This window comes from Poecilia mexicana, unplaced genomic scaffold (assembly GCF_051168715.1).
Source record: "Poecilia mexicana isolate PSO_F unplaced genomic scaffold, ASM5116871v1 scaffold_23, whole genome shotgun sequence".
Taxonomy (NCBI): domain Eukaryota; kingdom Metazoa; phylum Chordata; class Actinopteri; order Cyprinodontiformes; family Poeciliidae; genus Poecilia; species Poecilia mexicana.
In genome coordinates this window covers 20,884,750-20,906,223 of record NW_028263392.1, presented here as the reverse complement: position 1 = coordinate 20,906,223, position 21,474 = coordinate 20,884,750, and the positions used below count along the sequence as shown (strand labels likewise).

Genomic DNA, 21,474 nt, shown 5'->3' with positions numbered 1-21,474 from the left:
ATAAGAGAAGTAAAAAAAGAAATGAGCATTTTAGCAGAAATAAAGAGTAAGGGAGTTATTTTAAGAAGTAGAGAAAGAGAAATAGAAGAAGGAGAAAAATGTACAAGATACTTTTTTAAAAAAATAATAAATAACCCGAGTTTTATTACTGAACTAAAGTCAGAGAATGGAGATATAGTGTCAAACATAGAAGAAAAGAAAAAAGTAATCGAAAAATATTATAGCGCACTATATACAGAAAAAACAGTGAAAGAAAATATAAATGAAATTTTAGACTTTCTCGAAAATAGTTTAAAAGAAACTAGTTTTTTAGAGCAGGATTTTACTCTTTTAGAGCTTTTTAATTCTTTGAAGAGTTTTAAAAGAGGAAAATCTCCTGGTTCAGATGGACTCCCTTTAGAATTTTATTTGGCATTTTGGGACATTTTAGCACCAGATTTAATTGCTGTTTTTACCGATTTTAGCAAACTAGACACACTCCCTGACAGTTTTAGAGTAGGAATAGTTACACTTTTATACAAAGACAAAGATAAAAAAGACCTTAAAAACTGGCGACCCATCACCCTTTTAAACGTTGACTGTAAACTTTTTAGTAAACTTTTAGCAGCCAGGATGCGCCGAGTGTTGGGGGATTTAATCCACCCGGATCAAGCCTGCGCGGTGCCGGGAAGGAGGATCACGGACAGCCTCGTACTGATCCGAGACACCATCTGTTTGGCGAGAGACAGAAACATTCGGCTGATAGTCCTAAGTCTAGATTTTGAAAAAGCTTTTGATCGGGTCTCGCACCAGTACCTCTTCCAGGTACTGCAAAAAATGGGGTTTCCTGGGAGGTTCATAGCGTGGGTGGGACTGCTGTACCGAGACATCTCCAGCAGATTCATGGTTAACGGGTTTCTGACAAAAGCAGTGAAGGTGAACTGCGGTGTCCGTCAGGGTTGTCCGTTATCCGCCCTTCTCTACGTGACCTGCATCGAGCCGCTCGCGCAGATCTTGAGAAGGGACCCACTGATCTCAGGTGTGTTTTTACCGGGGAGTGGAGGGCAGGTGGCCAAATGTCTTTTATATATGGATGATTTTAATATTTTATGTACAGATCTTTTATCAGTAGACAGAGTTTTTAAATTAACGGAATGGTTCGGTAAAGCGTCAGGCTCAAAATTAAACAGAGAAAAAACAAAAGCACAATTCTACGGACCATGGAAAGAAAATGAAAAAACAGGACTACAGTTTCAGGTGACTCAAGAACAGAAAATTTTAGGTGTTAGATTTGATGAAAATGGCGAAGGGAAAATAAATTGGACAGAAATAACACGGAAAGTAAAACAAAAACTAGGATATTGGTCAATGAGAAATTTAACTATAGAAGGAAAGATTTTAATAGTGAAAGCAGTGATTTTACCCGTGTTTTTACTAACCAGTTCTGTTTTTATTCCTTCTAGGAGAGTGTTTTTAGAGCTGCAAAGAGACATTTTTTATTTTATCTGGGACTCCAAATGGGAAAGATTAAAGCGTGATATTATGATGAAACCCAAAGAAAAAGGAGGAAAAGGAGTCCCAGACCTGTACCTGTTTTTAGGCAGCTTTTATATTAGCACTCATTTTAAACAAGCCATGAACATTTTTAACAACCCTAAAACAAATGCAATAAATAGATTCTGGTTCGGGTCATACCTACGAAAACTGAAACTTTTAAAGAGTGATTTTAGAACCCCAGTAGCTTTTAACCTCCCACCAGCATACGCTTTTATACAGAAATTTTTACAGCATTTTAAACTGGAAGGAGAGGAGATCGGGATTTTAACCAACCATCGTTTTATTATCTCTGTTGTGCAGGACCGGGAACCAGTGACTCCAGTGCGCGGCCTCCTGCGTGGAGACGCCACCGCGGTTTGGCGCAATGTGGGCCATCCCGTCCTTCCGAACAGACTCCAGGACCTGTCCTGGATGGTGGCCCATGAGATCCTCCCGGTCAGAGCCGTTATGCACTCCCGCGGCATGTCGGCGACCTCCATCTGCCCCCGACCCGGTTGTGGCGCGCCGGAGTCGGTGAGGCACCTGCTGTGGGAGTGCAGCGCTGCCAGGGACCTGTGGGCAGAGGCCGGCTCCTTGCAATTCCCATACTTACCAGCAAGGGGGGTCCTCGATCTACAGCTCGTGCTGTACGGGGTGAGCCACCAGAAAATGGAGAAGAAAGACTTCACAGAGACGTGGCTCACCCTTGCCACCATCAAAGACGCCATATGGACCTCCAGAAACTTGCTGGTAAGTAGGCGCAGGCAGATTCCCCCCGTGGCTGTGATCCGAATGGCGGCAGCAAGAAGAAGTACCATCAGAGCTGCAGGTGGCGCGCCAAGGACACAGCCACAAAGAAGCATCGCCTGCGCCTTCATGGACGAAGGAGCCGGCGCTCCACGGACAGAGGTCCCGGCAGCGGCGGCCTGGCCCTCCGGGTGAGGAAGGAGGGAAGGAGCAGCAGGGGAGGTTTTCTCCTCTGGGCCTCTGCTTGGAAGGACGGGATGGCTCAGAAATTTTTAAGGAGTCACCCCGGTCCTGCTCAACCTTTTAGCATGGAGTCTGGTTTTAATATCCTTGTTCTTATCTTCTTTTAGTTGTAAATGATGTGATAAATTGTATTTTAGTCCTTGAAAAGATAATTTCTGTATAAATGTGAAATGCCATGTAAACTGTCCAAAGTGCCAATAAATTTTTTTCGAAAGAAGAAAAAAAATCTGTTCTTATCAGTTTAATATCTGATACGTCCCCTACCCGGGGACCATATATTAAATTGATTTTTGGAGCAGGGAGATGGAATAGGGGCTTGCTCCGTCCACTCCACGCATCGACCTGGTATTGCAGTACCTCCAGGAACGGTGCACCCCCTCAACTGTTACATGGAAATTAGTTCACATTACATTAGGAGACTATTAGTTTGCAGACTATTAGAAGACAGTTGTCAGCATGTGAGGAGGACCTGCAGAAGGCGAACAGGAGCATAAACTGTGGTGCAGGAAGCGATGAAACTCTCCTGGATTATAAAAACTCACCAGAACAAAGTATAAAGTCACAATTTCACACATTTTCAGATGTGAACCGAACATTAGCGCTGGCTCCTTGGCTGAAGTGCCGCGTCATGTTTCTGGCTTCAGGAATGAGGTAAGAGCTGTAAACGGGGCTGCTGCACTACTCCCCCAGAGCCACAGAGGGCGCTGGTGTTCACAATACAGCAGAGCTCTAGAGACAGATAACGGCTTCTTCTAAGGAAAAAATGGGTTTATAGGGTATATGCCACGGACTTCCGTTTTAGCACTTCCGCATTTTTTTCCACATAGCCTGCTTCTGGTGCACAGGTCACTCTGTGTTAGAGATGGAGTTTTTCACTTGGTCCTTGCTGGGTTTGTCCACAGTAACCGTTAACCATTTTAAAAACAAAAAGCAGCAGGAGGATGTAACTTCATAACCTCATTTTCTAAGCAGAATCTCAGAGGGAAAAAAAGAGAAATTACGTTGTGTAACGCAAGAACAGATGATAGCAGTCAAGTGGAAAAATTCACTCTAACGTGGATAATAATTATGAAACAGCAAAGGTAGATAATCATATATTCGGGATTCGGGAAATACGTGATTTGCACCATTTGTTCTGTGGGTTTTTTATGTGGGTCGGTGCCACTTAAGGTTTTGGACCTTAATCTGACTGACTTCTTGTGTGGTTTGGAGCGTTGCTGCTCTTGGCTGTTTTTAAATTACTGTGCTCGGTATCACTCCGACTGCATGTTAAATGTATTTTATATAATTGTCACATAAACAAAAACTAAGGAGCTGCCTAAAAATAATTTCATACTCCATATAACATAAACGCACATCAACACACATATTGACTTACCTTGTGCCGAATCGCTGCCTCTGTTCTCAGCCTGTTCCCGTAGCAGTGGATTTCCTCCGGCATTATTTTCCTCCAACAAATTATTCCACTAAACGAACCACGTACAACTCCCTTTATATCCCCCATCTTCCCATTTCTGACGCTGGATCTTCAATATCCTCAAGCTTTGAAATAGCAGGCAGCTACAAACCGCGTGTTAGCTGTAGTGGCTAAGTTTTGGCTACAGTCCGCTGTCGCCTTGATATCAGCTGGAAAATGAAAAAACTAAGCACTGGATGGTACCGACTAATTACTGGAAACAACGGCACACCACAAAACTCAGTCGTTGTACCAACAGCTCACAGATATTTTAAGTTTTGCGTCTTTTTCATGGTACAGATTTTGCAGCTTTGGCCAAAAACAATAGGAGCAAGCAGGACCCGGAACCAATCTATGTGGAATAAATTCAAACGGAAATACGTCACCACCTCTCGTGGCATATACCCTATTGATGCCTGTAAGGCCTTTGATTAGGTTAGCACTAAAAGTTTGATCAATTAAAACAGAGGATTTTAATTTACTGGCTTTCCAGATTAATGTAGCACAAGGCAACAACTCTTCTGCCTGTGCGAGTCGGGCTGGGCTGCTTTCACCTGCTTAACCTGTAAGAACTGAAGCTGTAAAAGTGATCGGTGATACTCTGATCTCTTTATGTCTGCTGCTGACCTCTGACCCAGCAGTTACTGGATGTCTGCTCTGATTATGGGTTATGATGTGCAGCATAATGCTAAGAATGCTAATATGCAGAATTAAGGCAAAGAACTTTGTTTTCCAGAGTTTTATCTGTGGGGGAAAAGCTGAAATGTTGGTACAAAAACCAAACGTCACAGAGGATGATGATGAGGAAGAGGTACACCAGGCTAACATTGTGGTGAGGAAGCTTCACTCAGATCAGGTACGTTTAACAGCTTACCGTATGTCCCTGTTTACGTCTCCTTAATGGTATAAACTTAAAAGCTCAAAGTCCCTGATAAGACATCCAGCGAGACGTTTGGTAACTCGGGTCAGTTTCTGTGTGAGCGGTCTTACTGCTGTCACTTCGTTCTACAGGTATCATCTCTTTGTGATGAATAAATTAATCCGTAATTATAAATATTAAATAATCTCATGAGAAGACATTTTACCAACAACTTTTTCTACGTTTAATTAATCAAAGCTGCAGTCTTTTCTTTCTACTTGAGTAAAAATATTGAAGCAAAGTTTTTCTGAGACTGAAGTCTCCAGACCAACATGAATGTTCCCCAATAACCAGCCAACATTGATAATAAATAAAATCTTTAATGTCAGTTCTGTTTATATATCCAGAGTACAGACAGATAAATACAACATCCACTTCCTGTTTTCATTCAAGTAAAACAAACACTTCAGTGCTTTCAGAGCCGATGGAAGATTTCTAATTAACAGCATGAAGTTCACTGGAAGAATGTCATCATGCAGGTCAGAATATTGCAGAGAACTTTGGCTTAAAAACAACAACGATAGTTAAAGTAGCAGACCTGAACGCAGCACAACGACCTTCCTGTGTGCAGACCAGCCGCTCGGCTCGGCCGATCAGGGAGCTGCCTGAGTTACATTCAGCAGTCAGACGGAGACAACGTGGCTGGAACCAACCCCACTCCCAATCAGAGACGACCTGCACAGGTCAGAGGTCAACAGAAAGCTTTGTCCAACCTGCTCCTCTATGGAATGCTTTTATTTTGAAACATCCACTGCTTTCTGCTTTCTCGCCTCACAAACCGACACGTTTCAGTCAAAAACTCGTTAGCGGTTAACGAGCTGTTCCTCTATTGGTAGCTCGACCCATTTATTACTTCAGTATAAACATATCACTAACAGGTTTCTAAATCATCTGGACACCTGGGAGGCCCCGCCCACTGACCCCTGAACTCTACAGGATGGGATCAGGAAACGAAGAGCTTCTGCTCAGACGGCCAACACCATCAGATCGACTAACAGTCAAGATGCAGGAGAACCCAGAGAGACCTGGACAGGGAGAGCATGCTATCTGCCCCGTTATCTGCCCCATCACATCAATATTTACCCCTGGGGGAATCCAGCTGGTTTACTGTAAATATCATCACTGAGTTTCATCATAACACAAATATCAACACAGGAAGCAGCCGAGAACTTTCACAATAAGAGTCCAGATGGCTTTGTCCAGCAGAAATGGTATTAACCAGGAGAAGACGTGAAACACACCTGGTCATGATGGTAACAGGCCAGAAACTCGTTAGCAGTAAACGAGCTAACGCTAACTGGTGGTAACAGGAACCAGGTGACTGGTTCCTGGAATCACCTGTCAGGACGTTGGGACCCATTCCGCCTGCTGCAGTGTGACATCATCATGATGATGTCATAAAATGGAGGTGATGCTGCTGGTCTACCATGTTTGGATTCTAAGTCTTGGAAGACGGAAACTGATTGGTTTGTTTGTGAAACATGCTGCCCTCTGATTGGTCGGTAGCTGCTGTGATTCATTATTGCATCGTCTGTAAACAAGTTTTCTTCACATTCCGGAAATTTGTAGTGTTTTCTTTGTTTCACATCAGTAGTCTCAGCTCCTTCAAAGTAAAATGTCACTTCCTGTGGTCACTTCCCTTTCAGATGGCTCCGCCTCCTTCAGGTGTCAGAAGAGCAGACTCCGCCTCCGCGTCGGGCTGGTAGCTGGCAAAACAAACGTTTCAACATCAGAAACTTAAAGCTCACTGAAACCTCTGACTCCTGGTGACCTGCTTCACCTTCGACCCTCACTGCTCTGATGTTCTACTGAAAGGTCCGACAGTCTCTATTGGACCAGGTTAAAGTTCTGCAAGTGGACCCGACCGGACCTGAACTTCCTGAACCAAAGTTCAGAGGAATCGGGTTTGTGTTTGTTTCCCTCAGGAACCTCAGGCTACCTGGTGAACGCCGCTAACTAAAACGCTAGCTCCGCTAACCCTAAAGCACTATTCATAAACATTAGATCTGCTAATGCTAAACTGCTACACCAACATGCTATACGGCAGTAGCTATTGCTAAACGCTAAACTCAACCATGTTGACACCCACCATAAATGGTGGGCACTGCTAGCTGAAGAGCTAGCTGCACTAACCCCAGAGCACTAAACATATGAATGCTAAAGCACTAAGCTAAAAATTAGCTCTGCTATTAGCGCATTAGCGGACGTAGCGCCCAGTGGAGACGGGACCACGGTGTGTCTGACGATTACCTGGATCAGGAGCTGCCGGCGGCCTCACGCTCTCCTTCTCCAGCTGGATCTCCGACAGACTGAAGATGGACACCGCTGAAACGTAATCATGTGACCTTGGTGACATCACAAACAGGAAAGGTTGTGTCCAAGGTTACACTTACTGTCAGGAAGTGATGTCACTCTGTCTCCAAGGTTACTGAAGTAGCAATGTTTCATGGCCTCGTCAGCAGAGATCCTCTTCTTCCCTTCGAACTAAAGTTCAAACACTCATCAGAGCGGCTTCAGCCGTTACCGTAGAAACACTGTGAGGCGTTCACTGACCTGCAGGAACTTTGACAGCAGCTCCACTCCTTCACTGCTGAGCCTGAACACAGAGAGGAGGATGCTGGGAAAAACCCCGGCTACCTGGGGGTATTTCTGGGTATCCGGGCCTACCTGGGGGTGTGGTTGCTCAGCCTCTCGGCTCGGTACTGAGGGAAGTTGAAAGCCAGGAACTCCTGGTTGGAACCGATTCCAGGCCAGCTGCGCTCTCTGGGCGTTCCTGCAGGCAAAGCAACCTTCAGTCAGCAACAATCCTGGATGCTGATTGGCTCACGGTGATTGAAGCTGATTGGTTAATACCCAGCAGCTTGAAGATGAAGTGAAGCTCCTCCTCAACTGTAGACCCAGGAAAGAGAGGGCGACCCGTCACCATCTCATAGAAGATGCACCCAACACCCCTGGAGACACAAACGGGTAGAGACGGGTGGAAACGGCTCGTAGACGGCTGAGGGTCCGAACCGACCCCTTTATCTGTTCAGCTTCCTGTACCAGAACCGACAACCAGCACCACTGGAGACAGGAAGGGACAACCTGGACATGTCAACGGTCCATCAGCAGGACAAGCAACCATGGAGACACAACCACCAGCTGGGAGAGAGCAGGAAACCCGACGGACATGTTTCTGGACAGAACCAGGAGGAAACCCAGAGAGGAAACCCGGCCGTGCGCTGGGAGAACATGCTAACTCCATGCAGAGACTTTGTTGCTAAAAGCAGTCCGATCTGAGAACTGGAACCGGAACCAGAACATGCAGAACCGTACCACAAGTCGATGTGGGTGGAGTAGTCGGTGCTGCCCAGCAGGATGTCCGGCGGCCGGTACCACAGCGTCACCACCTCATTGGAGTACGTTTTTGTTGGGATGGACTTGGCTCGGGCCAAACCTGAAGGACACCAAGTATTCCAGTCAGAACAGAAGCAGAACCCAAAACCAGAACCAGAGGAGAACTCACCAAAGTCGGCCAGCTTGAGCTCCCCTCGCTCGTTGATCAGCAGGTTCTGGGGCTTCAGGTCCCGGTGGAGAACTTTCCTCCGGTGGCAGTAGGACAAACCGCGGAGCAACTGGAAGAGAAACAGCTGAGACAGAAACACCAGACCAGTCAGCTGGTTCTACTGGGTCTACTGGACCCTCCATCCATCATCCATCCATCCTCACCTTGACGTTGTGAACATGGATGACGTTTCCACAGTCGTCCAGGTATTGCTTCAGATCTTTGTCCTGAAATTTAAAAATCCAGATAATTCTGGTAAATCGGGTGAATAATAATCAATAAGCCTATTGATCCGCCGTTTCCCGGTAACGACTCACCAGGTACTCAAAGACCAGCGTGAGGGATTTCTGCGTGTGGATGATGTCATGAAGCGTCACGATGTTGGCGTGTTTCAGGTCCTTCAGCAGAGACACTGCAGGAGAAAAGACATGTCAACCAGCAACTCGTCAACCAGCAACTCGTCAACCAGCAACTCGTCAACCCTGTAAACCATGTTGCTAGTTGCTGCTGCGGTACCTTCTCTGATTGCCGTGCAGGGAGCTCCCTCTTCATGTTCCAGGCGGATCTCCTTCAGGGCAACCAGGTTGTCGGTCAGCTTGCTGCGACCTTTGTACACTGTGGCGTAGGTCCCCTGCAGACACACAGGTGGCGCTCTGAGGACCCGGACACGTCGGTTCCTAAACACTCGGACTCGCTCTGTGAGCTCACCTCTCCCAGTTTGTCCAGTTTGATGTACGTCTCCAGTTTCCCGAACCCGATCTCCGACTGCACACAGAGAGAAACATGCTGAGCTGACGGCGGCGCGGCGCGGCGCGGCGCGGCGCGGCGCGGCGCGGCGCGGCGGAGAGGAAACCTACCAGAGACACTCGGCGGAGCCGCCTGCTGATTGGCTGCTCGAACAGAGCCGGACCAATCACGCTGAACTTCTCCAGGTAATCATCAGGAAGACGAATGTCCGCCGGCAATGACAGACGCTTGTTGATGTCCTGAAACACGAGAAGAGACAGACTTCACCTGCTTTAGCTGTGAGGGGTCAGCCGGGGTCAGGAGAGGCACAGATCAGTTTCAGGTGTTTTGTGCGTCTGGTTCTGGTTCCGGTGTGTTACCTCCGTTGAGATCTTCTTGTTCCTCAGTCGGACTCGGACTGGACTCTGAACATCGTCTGAAGACGAAGGCGGATCACTTTCTCCACCAGAGTTCATCTTGACGTCTTCATGAACTATTTCTGAAAGAACCAGCAGAAGTTTCAGACTCAGCTTCAGAACCAGAGCCGCTGGGATTCTCATGGCCGGTACCGAGTCTGGTGGCCCGGTTCAGGTAGGAACTCAGGCTGCGGCCGAGACCACGGGGCCTCCTCATGGAGCCGCCGTAGGACTGCAGCAACGAGTGGACCGAAGACGACGAGGCGCGGACCTTCAGAGCTGCTGAGGAACGAAGAGACGGGACCTCTGGGAGAGGATGGGGGAGGAGGATGAAGAGGAGGGGGGGGAGGAGGAGGGGGGAGGAAGAGGAGGAGGAAGAGGAGGGGAGAGGAAGAGGAGGAGGAGGGGGGAGGACACAGTGGAAATCAGCTCTAGATGTTAAACATCTAGAATCCTGAATCTATATTTTTAGCTTCCCTTCATTCATTGGCTCAACCCAGATCATAATCTAATCTACATATGTAATCTAAGCCTGACCATCAGAGACCTGACTGGTCCCAACAGAACCCTTCGGTACCAGACTGTAATGCTGGTCCCTGAACCGGAAGTCACCTGAATCGCTGTGTGACGTCACTTCCTGCGTGTTGGAGTCGTTCAGCGCCTGGTCCCCGCCGCCGGCCCCGCCCCTCCCCAGAGTGACAGACAGCTGCCGTTTGAGCTTCCTGATCCGCTCCATGAGGGGGGGTCCAGGCGGCAGGGGGGGGCGAGATGCCGACGGGGGCGGAGCCGTCCACCTGGATACACCTGTACAGGTAAACACACGGATAAACACCAAACCGCAACTCTGCGACCATCTGGAACTGAATTAGATTTACTGATCGTCTTCATATAAACACCTGATGCAGCCTTGAAACAGACAAACAGGAAGTGATGTCACTTCCTGCTCCTTTCAGCCTCAGGTAGTTTAACCACACAGCTTAATCCTGCTCCAGTATCAGTTACCATGGAGACCGATTCTGAGGTCAACCTGATCCTTCCCGTCCAATCAGAGGTCAGTAAGGCTGACCCATGTTTCCATGGTTACTGTGTGAAACACAGTCAGTGAAACACCAGTGATACTGAGGTCATCATCTCAGCCAATCAATCAACAGCTTTCAGGGTGACGTCACAGATCAGTGGGTCCCTCAGACTGCTTTCAGAAGGTACTGAACCTGGCCGCACTCTGAGTGGACCGAGCCTGGCACCGGAAGCTTTGTGTGATCCAGTTTCAGTCAGGAATTAATGGAGAATTTATATTTTTTATAAATTTTTCCTAAACGTTTTCATTTAACTCATTCATTCTTAGCGGATGTGGTTGATGTTCTTGCTGCAGGTTAAACGTCTTCAGCTTGGAGCCCAGAACCGAACCGAACCGAACCCTGTTTCTGCTGCTCACAGCTAGCCTGCTAGCCCGGCTCCGTCTACATCCTGAACTCCTGCAGTGGGCTTCGTGTTCTTCCTGCGCCCCGGCTCCGGTTCGGTAACGGCTACCGGGCGGGAGGGCCAGGGAACCGGGTCCGCTGCCTCCACCTTTGACCCGGTACCTACCGTGAGAGGCGGACCCGGTCCGGCCCGGGTTCTGCGTGGTTCGGTTCAGTCTGAAGGAGGTTCGGGTCGCTCCGTCTCCCAGTAATCCGCCGCCATGTTCCTACTCCACTGCGTCATGACGTCACCTAGCCCCGCCCCCAGCGTGTTTGTAAACAAACTGGTGACTTTTGATCTTCTGCTTATTGGGACCTGCCCATAGCAATGCATAGGGAGAGCAGGTCAGTCACTGCCTCCATGCATTGCATGGCAGGCACCTATTGTTCTACACCCAATAGAATGCCTCTTTATTATTATTATTATAAATATAATTTATTATTCTTCCGTTACCGTTAATGCGGCTCGTACCGCTGCGTGCCCAACCCACAAAAGTGGTATCAAAACGAGCGGCTCGATCCCGGCAAGTGAGCTATTACTTTTAGTGGGATTCTGAGATAAAATGACGACATAAATTAAAAAAAACGAAAAAACTTGAGTCTGAGGAACTCACAGCATCACTAAGATTTCTCTCTGAAACACACACACAGGACAGTGGAGGTCAGACTCCAAAACTCTGTTTAACTCCCCCTCACAGGCACAAATAGCGGCCTATTGATCTCAAAGTTGGTCATGAAATAGATACACATGCCTGCTCCTGTAAAATGTTTTCAAAATTTTCCTAGGGCTTATGGTTTTTTGTCAGGGTCCTGGAGACCGACGCTGGGTGTCTCACAAGTATAGAAACCTGACTGACAGAGAGAGCCAGCCCAGGTGCAGATAATTAATTACCATAGCAACGGGTCCTGGACAGAGGCAGTGAGTAATCTCACAGCGCTGAATCAGATCTCACAATGCATTGTGGGAAGAATACATATTTCCTGTGACTATTCATGTTTTGCTTACATAAAATTATTACTTGTCTGAATTTTTGAGTGTAAATTAAAATCTTTACTATGAAAATTGAGATTGTTTTTAGAAATTAACTATTACCAACGTTCTTCATGTTTTTTATTTTGGACCATGAGTGAGAACACCATGTGCGAAGCTTATAGTCGTCGGTCTCGGATTGAATTTTGCTGACTTTGGGTTTATACCCTGCTTTTCAATGTTGACTCATATTGTCATAATACACCTGATAATATTTACAGTTATTGTGTTGTAGTGGTGGGTTAAGTATGTCAGACCTGCATACATGTATTTTTCACGTCAAATTTGAAACCTTGGGTTTAAAGTGATGGGCACAGTTGGCAGGCCCCTTAAAATTTCTGCAGGAATTTTCTAGTTTCAATCTAGAAACTTCATAACGTAAGCAAGTCACAAACTATGAAGGTACTTTCAAAAGATTATTTGTTTTTCTATTTTTTTGCAGATTGTTAATTTTTCTTCAGCTTTACAAAGTAATCCAGTGAAGGAGTTCTCCAACTGTTAGTGAACTTCTAGTCCAGTGTTTCTCCACCCCGGTCCTCACCCCCCCTGTCCTGCATGTTTCAGCTGTTTCCCTTCTGCCACACCTGGATTGTATCTCTGGGTGATTAACAGGTTTCTGCAGCACCTGATGGTCATGCAATCATTTTTCTCAGCTGTTCTGGAATAGAGGCTCATCTAAAACATGTAGAGCAGTGTTTCTCCCACTCGATCAGGGAGAAACACTGATCGAGTGGCTGATGCTTTTCCAGACTTGACTGATTTTTTTTTTTTTTTTTTTTTACAACAAAATGTTTGTTAAAAAAAAAAAGTATCTGAGTGTCGCATTTGACTCAAACTACACAAAACTTGTGACCCAAGTGAATGGAAGTGACCAGCGCCCCCTGCAGGCAGGCCGGTATAAATGTTCCAGGTCGGGTTCAGCTGTAAACCGGACCGGACTGAAACCACTGTAACTTCAGTTTGTTAGATTTCTGGCTCCATATTTTATCAGACAAAACCAAAATCCAACAAACTTTATTTACAACAATCTAAACATGATGAGGAGCAGTGGGAGGAGCCACCCAATGGCCCCGCCCCTTCCTGGCAACAGGAAGTGTATGAGTCCGTTTCTGTTTACTGTCCCCATCAAACAAGTTCATGAGCTTCACTCTGATTGGTTGGAGTTAAAGATTTTAGCCAGTAACGAGACGTTGGATTGGCTCTCCTGCTGCATGAGGCGGGCCTTATTCAGATGCTTCTGGGTAATGGAGTCCTTCTTCTTCTTCTTCTTCTGGATCTCCTCTTCTGTCTGGCGCTGAGTGAAGTCCCACGTCTTCTCCTCCACCTGAGGATTACAAAGCGGTTTACCTGTCTGTGTCTCAGATGTTCACCTGTCTGTGTCAGACTCGTCTGTCTCTACCTGTTCTCCATCTCTCTGCCGTTTCTTCCTCCGGTGTTCCAGGTGGGCACTCTTCTCCACATTGTTCAGGTAGAAGCTGGTCTCTTTCTTGGCCTGAGAGACTTCGGCCCGGAGTCTCTGCTGCAGCACTGTCTGCTCATAGGCCAGCCGCTCGCTCAGGTGAGTCCAGTGGAACCTGTGCAGGTACTTCAGAGACAGACAGACGTCGACAGGTGAGACTCTGACAGAGCGCTGTTCCAGTTCCAGGCAGGGAACAAAGTGAGGAACCAGGGAGGGAACCAGGCGGTACCTTGATGTTCCAGAGGTCAGAGAAGAACCTCTGGCGTTTCTTGGTTCCCATCGGCGTGTTGTGCAGCGACAGCGCCACCCGCTTTGCCACCCGCTTGTCCCTGAACTCCACCCAACCTTCGGTGAAGTCGCACCTCCTGGAGCCAGACTTCTTCTTCTTCCTCCTCACCTGGCGGTCTGCAGGATCAACGCAGGCAGGTTAGAAACAGCAACCAGAACTTTCTGCAGCAGCAACAGGCTTTCACATCAGAGGAACAAATAATGGACGGACCTGGACCTGCATAATTCACCTGCAGGGAGGGAAATTATGACAACAGTGGAGAAACTGTAGGTTTGGTTAAAGTGGAGGCGAGGTGTTAACGAGTCAAACTCTGTTTTCTGATTGCTAATCTTAAGTAACTTGGAGGAGAAACTTGATCTGATCTCCAGTCTGCAGAGCAGAGAGTCACCTGCATAACCACAAAAACTGATGTTTGCAGGATGTGGCCAAAAGGAAGCATGAAAATATGAATAAAAGGGGCAATAATCCCCCAAGGCTCATTCCTCCTATTTAATATCCACTGGCTGAGGTTATAGCAATAAAATTAATTACTATGGCGACGCAGATGATACACAGCTCTACATTATGACGTCACCAGGTGACTGAGAACCATCCAATCACTGCACAGAAGCTGAGAACAGGTAAACGTGTGGATGTGACAAAACGTTCTCCAGCTGAACAGAAACTGAAGTTATTATTATTATTATTGTGGCTGAGAGAAGAAAACCAAAAAACACTGATTTTATTTAAATGAAGACTAAGAACCCACCTGGATGGAGGATGTGATCCACAATCACTGCAACATCGATCAATATGTTGGATGAAGAGTTTGACTAAAGTAATGTTGATTTCTTGTGTCATAACTGATAACAGCAGAAAGTTCTGATGACGTTAAACTGTGTGTGTGTGTGTGTTTGTGTGTAGTGTGTGTAGTTAGTGTTTGTTTGTGTGTGTGTGTGTCTCTGTGTGTGTGTGTCTCTGTGTGTGTGTGTCTCTGTGTGTGTGTGTTTGCGTGTAGTGTATGTAGTGTTTGTGTGTGTGTGTGTGTGTGTTGTACCCTCTGGCTGCAGGAAAATGCGTCCGATCTCTCCGTAGGCTGACAGCAGGTTCCTCAGGTGTTTGGGGCGGAGCCTGGGAGGAATGTGGCCCAGGTAGATGATACCTGGAACACACTTCCTCTCCTTCTTCTTCGCCTCATCATCAGCAGCAGCAGCTCCTTTCTGCTCACTGGCTGCTTCCTCTTCGGTCTGACTGCTCGTCCTCCTCTGCTCCTCTTCCTTTTCTTCCTCCACCTCCTCTTCCTCCTCTGGACTCTGGGCTGTTGTCTTCCTCTGTTTCTCCTCTTCCTCTCGCCTCTTCATCTCTGTGATCATGTATCCAATCAAATCAGTGTCATTATCTCAGTAGCTCCGCCTGGTGGAAACACCGAGTTCAACAGGAAAATGCGTAAATAATCCAGAGGAGACAATAATAAACCTTCCGATTGATCTCTGGATTCATCTTCCAGAAAACAAAACATAAAATCAGGTTTTAAACTTGAACCTCCTTCAACAAACAGGAAAACATCCTGAGGAGGAGCCCAGAGGAACCTTCAACCCTCCAGTCAACATCCAGCAAAACTTCCATCTGGACCCTCAGACTGCAGCGCTTCCTCCAAACTCAACTTCCTGTCGGAAACTCAGGCAACTTCCGGTTTCCTCTGCTGCGGGTCAGCCTGCTTATTATCAATAACTAATGAACTTACCTGATCAACCAGCCGCAGATCGATCCTTCATCAACAAACCGACTCACGTGGAACTACCGTCGCGTCCGACTGACGTCACTAAAGCTGCAACGTAGATTCCTGATCTTTTCAAAATAAGTTGAAGCTAAATATTTTAAACACGGAATAAATTAATTTTCTTTTAGCAGTAATTCTCATTGTTGTGATTTTTTATGTAATATTTAAAATATGTAAAAACTAAAAGTGAATTCAGGAGAAACTGAATATTAATTCAATTTATCAGCAGTAGTTTAATACAGAGATGAGTAGCAACAAATTTATTGTTGAAAAATGAATTTTAAGAGTAGTTTTGCTGCACTATCCTTTTTTACGTGGGTAATATACATTAAAACTGAAAGTACTTCATCCGGTTCTAAAATACACACTACTGCAAATATTGGTTTGATGAGTTTTAAATTTATTTGGACATGTTTCTTCTATTTTGATGTTTTATTTTGTATTCATACTATTCCTTCATATAATTTATAATTTTCCAGAATTTGGTCATTACAAGATTAGATAACAGACCGTAAACTGAATAAAAAAATAAATGTTTATAAGTCTGTTTGTAATTTAACCATCACTGTTCCCAACGAGTTTTCACATCCCTGCTGGTATTTCCACATTTCTGTTGATTTCACAGGTTTTGTTTTTGATAACTCCGTAGTATTTTGTATTGATGGAGTGAAGAAGAGCAAAGTGAAATGGACACTTTAAAGAAGTCTCCATTTCCATGATTAATTTGATCCATATAATAATTTTATAGCAATCTAAATGTTTCACAAATATTAAATTTGTTATTATTTTTATCTTGATTGTTGTTGGACGTCTAACCAATTATTTTAGAAATTAAACAGATTTAAAATCAAAACATCTGAACCCAGCAGCAAAGCGGAAATCCTGCGGCTTTTATTTTGAAAAGTAAAAGCGGAAGTGCTGGGAGGAAGCGGGCTGCCATGAACGCGGTGAGGATGAGGAGGCCCGTCTCCAGTTTGAGTTTGGGCTCCAGTTTGAAGGGAAAGCTGGTGAGAGCTGGTTTCCAGTTCGTCACAGATCTGCAGGACCTGAACCCGGAACACCTGAGCGCAGGTAGAGCGCCTCTGGCGGCGGAAACACGTCATCTCATGACGTCACAATGTTTCGAGGCATCTAGTTTTCCACCATTTTAAAAATGTTTCATATTAAGGTTAAAACTGTTTTTCTCCATAATTTGTCTTTTGTTAAAGTTAAAGTAGAAACTAAATAAAGTTACGATTAAATTTGTTCTGTCACAGAAATTCTGGAAAAAATGACATTTTATAGAAAATATACAATATTTTTTTCTATAGAAAATATTTTTCTATTTATAGAAAAATCTAAATAATATCTGTTATTTAGATTTTATAAAGAACAAAATCTTATGTCTAGTGTCATCAAACCAACTCATCACTTGGTTTAATGAGATTGAAGCTCATGACAAGCTGAGTGGATGTAAGGTTCTGATAACTTCAGGTTCTGGTTCTGGTTCTGGTTCTGTAATTGGTCCAGTTGACCCTTTATGGATAAAGACGATTTTTTTTCTTCATTCAATCTGAGATGAAATAAAAGCTGAAGTGATCAGTGATTGGATTCACCATCAGAATCTGGATCAAATGTGATCCAAATATCAATTTGATTTATTACTGGCAGATATTATTTTTATATTTTTTATCTTTTTTATGTCTAGCACAAAAACATTATGCAAAATATAATTTTAAAAAAGAAAATTGATTATTGTTAATGTTTTGATCATCATCATGGTCATTTTTCACCTTCTTGTTTTACACAAATCCTATAATTAAGTTCTTATAAAAAAATCAAGCATAAAAACCAGTAAACTGTGATTAATTAAAGTGATTAATTTACAGGAGGTTGTGGTTCTGTTCTGTGTGTTGGAGTTTCATAATTTTATATCTATTTATTAAAATTTCATAGAAAAAAGAACAAACGACTTTTTTAATTTCTTTATTTTAATTATGTAAATTAAACATTAAAGATGTTTTTTTATCCTAAAGTTTAATTTTTTAATAAGATCAGCAGAAGTTATAAGAAATCAGCTTTTGTCTTAGTATGTTATTTCAGTAACAAGTATTTCATGTTACTGATGACATCACACTGCTTCCTAATGACAGAAATCTGAAATGTTGCTCTGATTTGTCATGTGTGCAGAGGCTGGAGTCTCCCAGCAGGAGGCGCTGGAGGCGCTGCAGGCTGCCAGCTCGGGGCACGCCGTTGCCCCGGTGACGGCTCTGGAGCTTCTGCAGAAGGAGGAGGAGTTCAGGAACATCGTAACGTTCTGCTCCCCGCTGGACGAGGCGCTCGGAGGAGGAGTTCCTGTCGGGAAAGTGACGGAGATCTGCGGAGCTCCAGGAGTCGGGAAAACACAGCTGTGGTCAGAAAACACACACCTGGTCACACACCTGGTCACACACACTGCAGGTCGTGAACAGGCGTTTCCTCTCATGACCTGGAACGTGTCTTCAGGTCTGGACATGGTTGGAAGTAACAGCCTCACAACATTCACACCAAGAGGGTCGTTGGGTCATCGATGAGGTCATGAGGGTCACCAGTAGGGTCGCTAAGGTCACTAATGAGCCAGTTGAGGTCACTAATTGGGTCGTTAGGGTCAATAGGTGGTAAGGGTCAATGATGAGCTTGATAAAATCTGTAATTTGAATATTTCTGCATTTCTGTCTTCAGAGCTGGAATGCAGCCTGACAGTCCAACTTGTCCCTAAAGACGCCATGTTTTGGTCTCAGGTCCCAAGCTGTGATTGGCTGATAAACAGCCAATCAGAAGCCATCAGGTTCATCCTGCGAGCCTCAGCAGGTGATGGCAGGATGAACGCTGAGGTCAGATCCTGTTCATCTTAAACTAATTCCTCCAGACTGTCCAGCGTGTGGACATCCTGTCCGCAGTCCAACTGTCCCAGACCATTTCCTGTCCTGTGGGGGGCGCTGCTGCTCTATGAAACTTTACTACCAACCAGACCCAGAACCGGGTTCCTCTGAAGAAACGGGTTCATTTCAAATCTGGAATCAGTTTGGAAAGAAACTTAGACCAGTTTAAGCTGATGGTTCTGGTTCTGACTGGTTCTGCCCAGCCTGCAGCTGGCCGTGGATGTCCAGGTGCCGGCGGTGTTCGGCGGTCTCGGGGGTCAGGTTCTGTTCGTGGACACGGAGGGCGGGTTCCAGGTCCAGAGGCTGGTGGACCTGGCCGGTGCCGCCGTGCGCCACTGTTCGCTGCTGGCTGAGGATGAGGAGCAGCGCGTTGCCATGACGACCTTCACGGTGGAGACCATCCTGTCAAACGTCTTCCTGGTAGGTCGGGTTTCCTGGTTCTGCTGGTTCTGTTGGGCCCGGTGCCTTTAATCAGCCTACAGCTGACTGCTGTTGCCAGGGTAACCCTGAGGCAGCAGGGCTCTGATTGCCGTGTGTGTGTGTGTGTGTGTGTTCTCAGGTGCGTTGCCGTGACTACGTGGAGCTGCTGGCCGAGCTGCACCTGCTGCCTGACTTCCTGTCGGACCGGCCGAGGCTCCGCCTCCTCGTCATCGACAGCGTGGCGTTCCCGTTCCTGCACATCCATGACGATTTGTCCCAGAGGACACGCCTCCTCCAGGGCCTCGGCCTGCGGCTTATCGCTGCGGCGACGGACCACAACATCGCCGTGGTAACCACCAACCACATGACTACGCGGCTGCGCAGCAGCCATGTGCAGCTGGCGCCGGCGCTGGGCGACCTCTGGGGTCACGCCCCCTCCATCAGGCTCCTCCTCCGGTGGGAGGAGTCACGGCGGTTGGCCTCCATCATTAAATCCCCGGGTCACATGGACGCCACCGTCCAATACCAGATCACCTGCCAGGGCTTCAGGGACGCTGACCAATCAGAGCAGCTGCAGAGCAAAAGGCCTCGAATTCAGACCGACCAATCAACTTCTAGCAGGGAAAACACTCGCACATGATTGGTCAGGGAGTTTCAGCCAATCAGAGATCAGAGCCTGAAGTTCTCATTGGCTGAGAGGAAGTCCAGTCCAGTCCAGGTGTGTTTGCTGCATTTACCTGCTCTGCTCCGGCTTAGCCCCACCCCCTGCGTGATGTTACTCAGGTGAGACTGCAGCAAATCCAGACAAAGAAACTTTAACCTGATCCTGGAGCTGCAGGAGTCCAGGTGTGTCCAGGTGTGTCCAGGTGTGTCCAGGTGTCTGAACCCAGAACTCTCCAGCTGCTCCTCATCGCCTCCATCACCTGTCTGTCGCCGTGGTAACTGAGGCTTTCTGGATGTTTTGTTGAAGAATAAATAGATGATTTTCTGTTCATTCATGTTTTATTTCCGTTCATGGAGTCGCGGTCGGTTAAAATCCAGAAACACTTTAAAATGTTTAACGTTAAACCAGAAGAGTCTAAACTAGCGGTTCTCAACGTGGGCGGTACCGCCCCCTGGGGGGCGTTCAGAGGACGGCAGGGGGGGCTGGCGGAAAATTTTACAAAAGGGGGGCGCTGGGATTCCTTTGTGGGGCGTTTGGTCAAAGGTAAACTTTACACCTTAAATGCACAACAATGCCAGTTTAGACTTTGAGCAACTTCCTAAAACTGTGTTGTGTAACATTAAACCATGCCTGGCTGCAACTGTATCAATGGCAGCTCTTCTTCTTCTTCTCCTCCTTCTCTTCAGTGTTTGTAGCTTTTGGCGCAGCTCCGCTCCTGCTACTAGTAGCTTCACTGCATCAGTTCAGCGTTACACCAGCTGATGACGTTGCTGTGATTCACTTTGTCTGGTATTTTTGTACACATGTTTTTGCAGTTCTGTGATCACGTCAAAGCAGCAACTTATATTAAAAAGTGTTTTATTTCCGTTTGAAAGCTGCCCGCTTCCATGGAAGGACAACAGAAAATAACTCTTATAAACATGTAATTACTAAAATCACGATACCCTCACTGAGTATCCCTCTGAAAAATGAACCATTTAAATAAAGAAATCTCTCCATAGTGATACCACGATAGAGAGCCTTCATTATATAGCGATAACATCGGTGCAGCAAGTGGTCCGCTATGAAACTGGTGTGATGGAACAACACAGCACTTTTAAATTTCAATAATCAGAATACCGAAATTGTTTCCGTTGTTTTGAAAGGTTTATGTCAGTCTGCCTTTTCCCCATCTTCCCGAACGCTGCGCACCATAAAAGAAAAAAAAAAAAAAAAAACGACGCACATCGCGCAAAACTCTGAAACAGGAGAAGCGGGACATAAAACGGAGCGACGAACTCGATGTGAATTATGACATAAAAACAGAGAATCTGACGCTGAACAGTGAAAAAATCAACATGATGTGAAACATGATGATTAGGAGGCGCAGCAGGTGATGAGTGAAGATTAATGATGGTCAATAAACGATCAAATAAATCTAACAGGAAGAAACTAAAGTGGACATAGCAATAAACCAGGAGAGGATAATAATCAAAGGAAACTAAATGGAAATGAATGAAGAACAAAATGCAAGAATAAACTAAGAAACTAAAGTAAATACAGAGGAATAAACTGGTATGGCAAGACCTTTAGAGCAATAATTAATACAGAGGAAAGAATAAACAGACACTATTTCCAGATAAAAGGTAAAATAATATGGTTGAAGTGCCATGGGTTTGTTGAGACCACATCTAGTAGTGAGAATAAATATATCTTACAGATCATAACAGTAAATAACTGATCACTTATTCATGTTTTTAATTAGATTTGATTAAGAACCAGATTTGTTCTTTGTCATTTCTGTCCAGTAAAACTATTAATCTATAATCAATAGACAGGTCTATATAAAGATATAATCCATGTTTCTGTCTCATATTTCTATGGCATTAAAAGGAACTTTAGTTTTTCCACTGAAAAACAAAAGTGGGGGTCAGTGAGGGACCTGGAT

General features: G+C 45.6%; 3 protein-coding genes and 1 non-coding gene across 7 annotated transcripts; 2 read left to right on the top strand and 2 right to left on the bottom strand.

Moving 5' to 3' along the window:
• The first annotated feature begins 2,702 nt into the window (after positions 1–2,702).
• Positions 2,703–2,884, top strand: LOC148152610 (U2 spliceosomal RNA). The gene has a single exon (XR_015762254.1). It is a non-coding gene; the product is annotated as a U2 spliceosomal RNA (small nuclear RNA).
• Positions 2,885–5,180: 2,296 nt separating this feature from the next.
• Positions 5,181–11,270, bottom strand: cdk16 (cyclin dependent kinase 16). 3 transcript variants are annotated; one of them, XM_088002984.1, is made up of 17 exons: positions 11,154–11,270; positions 10,179–10,370; positions 9,720–9,872; positions 9,531–9,649; positions 9,282–9,410; positions 9,133–9,189; positions 8,941–9,055; positions 8,742–8,836; positions 8,589–8,651; positions 8,386–8,509; positions 8,196–8,316; positions 7,734–7,831; positions 7,548–7,653; positions 7,434–7,476; positions 7,274–7,364; positions 7,131–7,205; positions 5,181–6,586 (listed from the first exon to the last, which is right to left on the bottom strand). In XM_088002984.1, the coding sequence occupies exons 2-17, from the start codon at positions 10,300–10,302 to the stop codon at positions 6,549–6,551; spliced, it is 1,551 nt and encodes a 516-aa protein (XP_087859110.1). In that variant the 5' UTR covers positions 10,303–10,370; positions 11,154–11,270; the 3' UTR covers positions 5,181–6,548. The 3 variants fall into 3 exon arrangements, with proteins under 3 accessions (XP_087859110.1, XP_087859112.1, XP_087859111.1); XM_088002986.1 differs by having other exon boundaries at positions 7,131–7,189; XM_088002985.1 differs by lacking the exon at positions 11,154–11,270 and adding an exon at positions 10,463–11,142.
• Positions 11,271–13,054: 1,784 nt separating this feature from the next.
• On the bottom strand, positions 13,055–15,625 carry abt1 (activator of basal transcription 1). Of its 2 annotated transcripts, none has more exons than XM_014976762.2 (5): positions 15,528–15,625; positions 14,841–15,146; positions 13,745–13,920; positions 13,456–13,641; positions 13,055–13,380 (listed from the first exon to the last, which is right to left on the bottom strand). In XM_014976762.2, exons 2-5 carry the CDS (start codon positions 15,142–15,144, stop codon positions 13,201–13,203), a joined length of 846 nt encoding a protein of 281 aa, XP_014832248.2. In that variant the 5' UTR covers positions 15,145–15,146; positions 15,528–15,625; the 3' UTR covers positions 13,055–13,200. The 2 variants fall into 2 exon arrangements, with proteins under 2 accessions (XP_014832248.2, XP_087859113.1); XM_088002987.1 differs by having other exon boundaries at positions 14,841–15,196; positions 15,528–15,620.
• Positions 15,626–16,471: 846 nt separating this feature from the next.
• On the top strand, positions 16,472–21,018 carry rad51c (RAD51 paralog C). Its single transcript, XM_014976769.2, has 4 exons — positions 16,472–16,634; positions 17,733–17,955; positions 18,667–18,883; positions 19,023–21,018. Exons 1-4 carry the CDS (start codon positions 16,502–16,504, stop codon positions 19,521–19,523), a joined length of 1,074 nt encoding a protein of 357 aa, XP_014832255.2. The 5' UTR covers positions 16,472–16,501; the 3' UTR covers positions 19,524–21,018.
• The last annotated feature ends 456 nt before the right edge of the window (positions 21,019–21,474 follow it).

What these genes read in the sequence shown, in the direction of transcription:
- cdk16 (XM_088002984.1), bottom strand. Translation starts at nt 10,302, where the DNA reads ATGGAGCGGATCAGGAAGCTCAAACGGCAGCTGTCTGTCACTCTGGGG. An exon ending in GACGTCACACAGCGATTCAG is followed by an intron (nt 9,873 to 10,178) that starts GTGACTTCCGGT and finishes ATCCTCTCCCAG; the next exon opens with AGGTCCCGTCTCTTCGTTCC. An exon ending in CTGAGCAACCACACCCCCAG is followed by an intron (nt 7,477 to 7,547) that starts GTAGGCCCGGAT and finishes CTCTGTGTTCAG; the next exon opens with GCTCAGCAGTGAAGGAGTGG.
- abt1 (XM_088002987.1), bottom strand. Translation starts at nt 15,156, where the DNA reads ATGATCACAGAGATGAAGAGGCGAGAGGAAGAGGAGAAACAGAGGAAG. An exon ending in CATTTTCCTGCAGCCAGAGG is followed by an intron (nt 13,921 to 14,840) that starts GTACAACACACA and finishes TTGATCCTGCAG; the next exon opens with ACCGCCAGGTGAGGAGGAAG. An exon ending in GGCAGAGAGATGGAGAACAG is followed by an intron (nt 13,381 to 13,455) that starts GTAGAGACAGAC and finishes TGTAATCCTCAG; the next exon opens with GTGGAGGAGAAGACGTGGGA.
- rad51c (XM_014976769.2), top strand. Translation starts at nt 16,502, where the DNA reads ATGAACGCGGTGAGGATGAGGAGGCCCGTCTCCAGTTTGAGTTTGGGC. An exon ending in CCCGGAACACCTGAGCGCAG is followed by an intron (nt 16,635 to 17,732) that starts GTAGAGCGCCTC and finishes TCATGTGTGCAG; the next exon opens with AGGCTGGAGTCTCCCAGCAG. An exon ending in GTCGGGAAAACACAGCTGTG is followed by an intron (nt 17,956 to 18,666) that starts GTCAGAAAACAC and finishes GGTTCTGCCCAG; the next exon opens with CCTGCAGCTGGCCGTGGATG.